At 45.7% G+C, this 8,793-nt stretch overlaps 1 protein-coding gene across 7 annotated transcripts in view; it reads left to right on the forward strand.

Moving 5' to 3' along the window:
• KANK1 (KN motif and ankyrin repeat domains 1) overlaps positions 1-8,438 on the forward strand; it is a 206,645-nt gene extending 198,207 nt beyond the window's left edge. For 5 of the 7 annotated variants that reach the window (XM_007129199.4, XM_028493902.2, XM_028493904.2 and 2 more), the window contains 2 exons: positions 706-804; positions 1,364-1,854. In XM_007129199.4, coding sequence (XP_007129261.2) covers positions 706-804; positions 1,364-1,426 — 162 coding nt within the window. In that variant the 3' untranslated portion in view covers positions 1,427-1,854. Of the gene's footprint in view, positions 1-705; positions 805-1,363; positions 1,855-2,403; positions 2,619-7,144; positions 7,292-7,392 lie in introns of those variants that run through there. The other 2 variants (XM_055087151.1, XM_055087152.1) reach the window with 2 other exon arrangements.
• The last annotated feature ends 355 nt before the right edge of the window (positions 8,439-8,793 follow it).

Here is an 8,793-nt window from a genome sequence, read left to right on the forward strand (position 1 = left end):
CTCTGCATAGGCAGGCGGACTCTCAACCACTGCGCCACCAGGGAAGCCCTTGATGCATCTTTATATCCATCTAAGTTCCTGCATCTTAATGGAAAGCAAACATTTAACTGAACATTTTTCTTTCTCATATTTAGTGTTTCCCCTCGTATTTCCATAAGATACATTTCTGCAAGGCAGCAGGATGTGGTGCTTACATGTAGATGTGACTCAGAGCATTCTACATGGGTGGTTAGGGCTGTAGGATCAGCTCCCTCCCCAAGAGGAAAGTTAAGAGATCCTTGGCAGATTGCAGGGCGTCAAAACAGACACCACGCTACTTGACCACTCGTTTGTAATTATAAGGAAAAAAAAAAAACTAAATTATGTTTCTACCCCCTACCTTCACCTCCTGCCCCCTGCTGGTGGGCAGTCTGCCTTTGTTGAGTCTCCATGGTGTGCAGACCTACACACTAAGTACCGTGAGGCAACAACAAAGGCAATAATGGGGTGATTCTTGTCTGAGGGCAGGGTAGGGGCTGTGCCTCTGTCATCCTTGTATCCTTCAGGGCTAGCACCTAGAGGTCCAGAAAAGTTTCCCAAAAGACTGAACAAATGGCTAGATTGGGGAACCTTATCTAATTGAAAGAGTTTTGTGTTGTTAACCTTTTGGGCTACCTGGAAGTTTGAGAAATCCAACCTAGCTTGTTCTTTTCATCTCCTCTTAAGGATGGCAGCACCGCGCTCTCAATAGCCCTGGAGGCAGGACACAAGGACATCGCCGTTCTGCTGTATGCCCACGTCAACTTCGCGAAAGCCCAGTCTCCGGTCAGTGTTGTGCACTTGGCATTTGTAAACAGGCTAAAAGCCACCAGGCTAGTGGGCCCCCTTCCTCGGGGAGTCGACAGGAGATACAGGTTTTATAATGATTGTGAAAATCAAGGTTTTAGTCCAGAACTTAAGAATTCATCCATTTTGCCCCACCCAGAAGGCCAGGAGTGCTAATGGTTAGCACAGCGGAGGCTGGATGCCTGCTTGTCCTCACGCCCTCACAGGAAGAATTTATTCTGGACAGAATTATCCAAATGGCACATCTTGAGCCCATAAATACATATCGCCGTCCTGGCATTTTTCTTAAAGCAGACAGTGGTCCCAGAGCTCACTCTGAGAGGGAAGTTGACTTCCCAGGACAGCTGGACGTGGCACTGCCGAGCCCGCTGGCCCCAGAGCTGCTCCCGCTAGTGGACTGTGTGCTGTGTTCCAGCTCTCCTCGCTCTGGCTTATAGGTGGTGCTCAGCTGTGGCTGACAGAGTTCCTGTCTCACAGAGGACACATCTACCTGAGGTCACTAATTAACCCCCAGTTTTTTTCCTTTCCTGGTCTCTAGGGCACCCCTAGGCTTGGAAGGAAGACATCTCCTGGTCCCACCCACCGAGGTTCATTTGATTGATTATGTGCAAATACCGTCCATTTACATGCCACCACTAAGCTGCTAATTGTTCCTGTTGGGCTGACAGATACTGAATGTATTTTGTGCCTGAGCTCACCAGCAAACAGAACGCATAAAGCCAAGGGCTGAAGGCTGGAGCTGCCACAGTGGAAGCTGAGCCAGCAGGAGATTGCTGGCCAGGCACACACACCTCCCTTCTGGCCATCTTCCGTCTGTGTAGGGCACACTTGCTGTTGAGTCTCTGCTCCGTTATGTACAGTTGTAGGAAATAGTAACCTGATCTGAGTGGGCAACTTCTGTTCCTTCTCTCCACCCCCTACCAGTGCTGAGAAGTATCAGGTTCTCACTGGTATGGTGTTTTTAAGCTTTCCCACAAGTATTTATATTTACTAAACATGGAACCATTGGAAAGCTCTTTGAAAATTCCATTCCAGGATGGTTTTGTTGATTTTTCTTTTGTCTTTATTATTTTAAAGTAAGGAAGTTGAGATGACTTTGATCGTCGGTGAATTGGGCCTGGGCTGGTTTCTGGTTTAACAATAAAAGTTGAAACTCTCAAAAAGTTTAAAACTTAACAAAAGGAAGTCTTTTCAGTTGGTTTTATCTAGGTGGATGCATTACATGACGTTTTATGTAAAGGGTATCTATATAAAATTGATGCAGTATTTTCAACTTTTATATTCCATAGTAATTAAAGACGTGAAGAACGACATGTAACATTACCATATTTTTATTTTAATAATTGCACAACTCTATCTAATGATAAAAGTTGAATTGTGTTAGAGAAATTGGCTATATAGTTGCCTCTAGGGAAACATAGTATAGTTCTCCACATATTTATGGATTCCCTTATCCCATGTCACATTTGCTTTGGTCTTGTATGTATTTAAATGTTTGAAGTGCCTTAGACTCTTGCCATATTTTCAAAATAAAATTTCATTAAGCTCTTTTGCTTGTCCCTGCTTCATCTCTGACAGCCGTCTGCCCCGATCCTATTGACTTACAGCAGTGACAGCAAAAGCTGATGGATGGAGTGCGTGGGTAGGGTAAGTGCCCAGTCCACTGGTCCAGGGCTCCGACAAGAGGAGACGTCTTCTGAGAGAACTACTCCGTTCAGCCCTGCTCATTACTCAGGTTGCACGTCATGAGTCTGAAATTTAAGACCTAATTAGGCAAACAGTTCATCAGACAGGTAACCTCCAAGTTAACTCCTGAGCTAACTCTTCTCAGGTGCAGAAGCACTGGTCCTTGACTCTAATTTGGGGGCAGCTGCTGGGTGACTGGTTGAAACCTGAAGTGATGAGAAAGGAAAGATGAAGCCAGACAGACTTTTTTTTTAAATTAATTTTTATTGGAGTATAGTTGCTTTATAGTATTGTGTTAGTTTCTGCTGTACAGCAAAGTGAATCAGGTATATGTATACAGATATCCCCTCTTTTTTAGATTTCCTTCCCATTTAGGTCACCACAGGGCATTAAGTAGAGTTCCCTGTGCTATACAGTAGGTTCTCATTAGTTATCTAGTTTATACATAGTAGTGTATATGTGTCAATCCCAGTCTCCCGTTTATCCCACCCCACTCCCGGAGAGACTTTTTTATTTCAGTGTGCTGTTGGCCCAGCAGCACCTGTTTTCAAGTCCTTTTTAAAAAGTAAAGGGGATTGATTCCTTCTCATTTAAAATGAAGAAGCATGGCAGCCAAAATGCAAACTAGGTGTTCTGGCACAGTTGCTGGTGGTGAACTTTAACCTGGGCTGTTTGTGAGAGCCAGGTGCATTGGAGAAATATCACTGAGGCTTTTCTTAAGCCTCTCTTTCCTTTCTTCCTCTTCTTCCTTCTTTCATTTATTCACTCATTATTGAGTTTGAGAAAGAGGCCAGAGAATAGATTTTTCCAACAGGTGTGTCATCACAGTGCTGGCTCAGGAACTCCTGTTTCATGGGCTCAGAGGTTTGCATCTTTAGAGAACTTGGAACTGTGAAAAGAGTGCTGGCAGTTCAGGCCAACCTTGGGTGGTAACAGATGCTCTCCCAGTACGGTTCCAGGGCCTCTGGGGCAGAGGGGCCGTCCTCCTTCATGACCCATCAAAGTGAGGTGGGTCACAGCGACCTGGAGTCATGAGTGTCTCTTTCCCTCCCAGAGCAGATCTGCTAGTTCGGGGATCTGGGCTAAATTTCAGTTCAGGTAGTTATTCAAACCCAAGTTTCTTCAGACCTGAAATAGCACAATAAACTAAAGCAGAAGAGTTTGTGTTTGAAGAAAAGTGGGGCTGTGAGCTTTCTGTCCCTTAACGACATGACACGCCTTTTGAGCAAGGAGGGCTGTATCTCAGGTGGTTTGCAGTCCTGGGAATTTTCTTTGTTCCATTTGAGAAAAGAAGGCATTCATATCATCCATGCATGAGAAAATGAATTCCTACATCTGCGTGGTGCATTTTGGATTTCTTGTGCTAAGTTTTGCAAAAGAAAATGAGTGCTTGTTTTATTGTGGAATGAAGAATTGAAGGAGCTAACTTCTGGATAGCATATGCTGGCTTGCGCCTTGTTTGTTCTGCTAACTCCGGGCACTTAGAATGCTTTTTATCTTGGGATCTTGGCACACTATAAAAACCAGTCTGACTCTCCCCATTGGTACAGCTGTGATCTATTGAGGCACAAGTCCTTAAAGGGATTTGTGGTAGGAGGCTTGGGCAAGGTCCCCAAGTGAGGCCGGTATAGGGCTGGAGACTCCTGAGTTTATTTTCCAGCTTAAGTGAAGAGAAGGCTAAACCTTTAAGTGACAGAGAGCCAATTTCCCAGACACCCTTGCCCTGGAAATTTGGAAGCTGAAGGCCAGAATCCCTCCCCAAGACAAAAGGAATAGAGCAGTGGGAACCTTGAGACTTCAGTGTTAAAGAAAGTAAAACTGACCACTTGTCCTGCCACCATTATGACTAAATGGACTAAGTCCTGTATTTACCCTGGGGGAGGAGGCCTTGCTCTTGTCAGTAGTCCCCCAAACACATGAAGTGTTGGGTCCTTACCTGTAAGCTGCCAATACGCTAATGAGAACCATGTTATCCCAGACTTTTGTAATACTGAAATACAGCAGATATGTAACAGCCCTTGCAGATAGAATCAGGTGAGAAAACTGCTATTTTTTCCCCCAAAGGAAATAACATTTCTAATGAGTCCTTTCGGGGTGCGTGGAGCCTGCTGCAAGTAGAGATAGTTTTGTTTTTGTGAGGCTTTTGTGTGAGCGATCCTCTTCACAGCATGGGTAAGAATTTCATGAGGGAGCTGCTGAAAATGCAAATTCTCAGCCCCACCCTGAGGATTCTGATTCTTAAGGTCTGGGAATCTGCATTGTTAACAAGCATCCCGGGTGTTTTTTTTGTTTGTTTGTTTGTTTGGCTGTACGCGGGCCTCACAGCTGTGGCCTCTCCTGTTGCGGAGCTCCGGACGCGCAGACCCAGCGGCCGTGGCTCACGGGCCCAGCCGCTCCGTGGCATGTGGGATCCTCCCGGACTGGGGCACGAACCCGTGTCCCCTGCATCGGCTGGCGGACTCTCAACCACTGCACCACCAGGGAAAACCCCCAGGTGTTTCTTAATGTGGCCTTTGGTCCACACAGAGAATGTCATTATTCCTGAATTACGAGATGCCATTCCTATGTTCTTTTCCAAACAAGTTAGGTGGGGTGGGGAGAGCTATGACGAATCAGGAAACATGACATTTAATCATTTATCTTTGCGGGTGTATAGTCTTTGTGTGGCATTTTTCCATGTTCAGTGGCGTTTCTGCATCTCCTGGAGTGGTCATTTCCAGAAGGCCAGGAGTCAGGGCTGCCCTGGATCCATTTTCTCTGTTTACGGGACAGAAGGAGGAGTGGGCGGCTCCGTACGTGAGTGACAGCAGTTAAGCAGGCAGCCGGTTCTTGGAGTATTTTCCTAAGTTAATCTTTTCCTTCCCCACTTCCTCGTGAAGCAAGACTATTACCGCACAGGAAGAAGAAGGTCATGGCCTGTTGCTTTGGCTTTGGAATAAGGACCATTATGTGTTTTCTTTTTTACTGAAAGCACAATTCTTGTTGAGCCCTGGGCCTTAGCCAGAGACTGTTTGGTGCTACTTTCTGCCATAAGGAAATTACTAATCATATGTTTGCTCTGTACTTACTCAGCATGGCTGTAATTTAGAAGCCAACTGATCATAAAAATATATTTAAAGTGCATTTTGTTAAAGACGATCACCGCAAAGGGATGTCGCTGAACCTCTGGTCACAGTGTTCCCAAGCTTACACACACTTGCCCTCCCTCCCCCACAAAGTCATGGCTCTTTCCCATGGGGAGGAGTTGGGAGATCACATCAGCTCTTTAAGGGTGAAAGATGGGGTTAGTCAGCACTTGTATTGGTGTCCCTGAGATGCCTGGGGGCCCGAATTCTGGCTTTTGTAGCGAAGCCGGAAAGCAAAGTACCATGTTTTACGGGTGCATGCTTGTACAGATATGTCTGATTTTGAGGACATTTGGGGGAAGAGCTGGCATTTAGGAAATCAGCTGCCCCACTGTCTCTCCATTAAGACCTTTGATGATTTTACAGGCAAGGGAATGGAAAAAAATCTCCCTAATTTTTAGATAGTGGAAGCTGCATAAGAAATACTCCTAAGACCAAATGGCCATCTTGTATCTTGGACAAAATAAGTTTCATGCTTGTTCCCCATTCCCTAACCCAGAAAGATCCACTTAGCCCAGCCCCAGAGCTACCTGGAAGGGTGAGGCTGCATGATGGGGAAGAAGAGAAAACACCTGAACTGCAGGTGGGCAGGCGCTGCTTTGCCCAGTGGTATCAGACAGCTCAACGCTGGAAAGGGTGGCTGTCAAGAACCCCACGCCAGCAGGGCGGGCCACTTATTTTTCATGTGTCAGGCAGCAGAGATTCTGGCTCTGATTCCATCTGCTCTGTTGTGAAATACTGAATGTGCTTAAATAAACAGGTAATAAAGACAATACTCATTAATTAGAGTGAGTCCCTGAGAGTTCAGAGAGTTCACCCCCCAACACACCCCACCAAACCCTGTCTGAAAAATGTCACCCCGCGGAAAAGCCGGCCCTCTGACAGGAAGCTTAGTAAGATCAGCATTCATGCTTGGGTTTGTAACACCTGCCAGGGCTGAGAAGTTCCAGTCCCTGGCTGATAAATCCTAGTTGAATGAGTGAGTGTGAAATGAATGAGTGTTGGAAGTCAGGGGAGGGTTCCCATTAGGAACGGGGAAGGAGGTGCCTGGGAAGGAACCTGAGCAGGGCTGGGCACCCCTGCCAGCAATCCCTCTCCTGGCCTTGACGCAGCTGCCCTGTTAACGATCATTCATCAGGGTGTATACTCATGATCTGTGCACTTGCCTGTGGGTATTTCAACTTCAGTATTTTTTCATTTAAAAAAATGAAAACGTTTGTGGAAAAGGTGTCAGTTTTGTTGATCTGAAGGTCAGTAGGAACAAAGAGAGTGAATGTAAGACCGAGAACTCTCGGCCCTGCCAGTTCTTTAATGTAAATACACAGCTTTGCACACGACGAGTATTGTGGCCCAAGCATAACCTGGAATAGGAGTCATTCAGGTTGTTTTCAGATCCTCCAGTTGTTTTTCTGGGTGCTGCCCGTCCACTTTTGAAGTGAGGCTTGACCGTGTGACTTGCTTTGCCTGTGAAACACTAGTGGAAGTGACGTGACATGTGTCCATTCCAGATGGGAGCTTTCAAAGCCGGTGTGCAGTTCACCAGGTCCTCTTTCCCCCCTTCATGGTGATCATGGAACCAAGTGTTGAGATGGAAATCATCCTGGCTCCCCGAGGAACTGCATGGAGTAGGGTTCCATGGCTGACCTGTGTTACAGGTGCGTTATGGACAATACAATAAACCTTTGTTACACTGAGTTAGGAAGTTAGGCTGTGATTTGTGACCACAGCATAACTTAGATTTTCCTTATTCATATAGAAATTGCTTCCAGGAAGCGGTGCTGCTGTAACCAAAGGGCTTAGTAGCTGATGTGTCGACAGCAAGGATACTGTCATTGGAGAATCAATCACAGAACACAGGAAACTATTTGAATGGCTCTTTCTTAGTTTTCCAAAGAATGATAAGTACCAGTACCATCCTAGAGGCACAGGAGAGAAGGTAATCCACTGCATAGATGCCTTTGGCTACTAAGGACTAAATCTCTTTGGGAAGGAAAGCCCTTTTCTATGTATCTTGAAAGGCAGATTGCATCGTATAAATTTGTAGTTCTCAAACTTGAGCATGCATCAGAATCCCCAGGACGGATGGTGACGACACATTGCTGGGCCCTACCGAGAGCTTCTGATGCGGTACGTCTTGGAAGAGGCCCATGAATTGGCGTTGCCAACAGGTTCCCAGGTGATGCTGTTGCTGCTGGCCTGGAGACCACGCTTTGGAGAACCACTGCTCAAGGGAAAGGAGTATTATAAGTGGACTTCCCCTTATCTCAACCACAAGTACCTGCTGATGGGACTCCTAAGTGTCTGTAACTCTCTAATCTTTGTGGGGTTTTCTTTGTTTGTTTGTTTGCCATTTACAGTGACTAAGCCTTACAGTTAGGCTGCTCCCTGTGGAACTTTTGCTCCCCAATTTAAAAACTGAACTTTGCACAGCTGTTTATTGTCTAGTGGCAACCCTTTCTTTCTACAGCTTGTATAATAGTAGCAAGTGTTTATAAATCCTGTCTTCATCCAGAATTGCGTTTTAGAATTTGGTCAGAGGACTTCACTTGAATCACAGCAGTCTTGTAAGAAAAAAATGACCCACACATTACGCTTAGAAAGAAATCTTTATTTATGCTAATGCCACTGAGCGTCTCTTTGTGTTGGCTCACTCCCTCATGAATGCTCCTTGAAAGATCATGGTCTCCTCCCAAAACCCCGGTGAGGCATGGAGGAGCGGCTGTGCTGTGTTGCCATCTCTCAGCTGCTCCCTCTGAATTCCAGCTCTGTGTTCTTCTTCTGCCATCAGGCAGAGGCATACAATGGTTTCCCTTTACAGAGCCAGGACAGTGGTCATCTAGACGCACATGCCAAGGTCTGAGAGACAGTGGCAGTGCTTAGCTTCTCTAATTTCAGTGTGGATCAGAAGCACAGATAAGAATCTGGCAAAGCAAATTAATGAATCCAAGTCTGCTGTGCTCTAGCAATTGCAGGATTATTGGCCTCCTGAGATGGGGGTCCCGAAACTCTGACACATGAAGATAAATAGAAGTACTCTGTTCTACCTTTTGAAATATTACACAGACTAGAACATATAGCAGGGCTTTTAAGATAGACACCAAACTTCTGACTCTTTGGTTATACATTTGGTCATATATTCTGACAATGACTGAGTGAG

The sequence above is a fragment of the Physeter macrocephalus genome, chromosome 9 (genome assembly GCF_002837175.3).
Source record: "Physeter macrocephalus isolate SW-GA chromosome 9, ASM283717v5, whole genome shotgun sequence".
NCBI lineage: Eukaryota > Metazoa > Chordata > Mammalia > Artiodactyla > Physeteridae > Physeter > Physeter macrocephalus.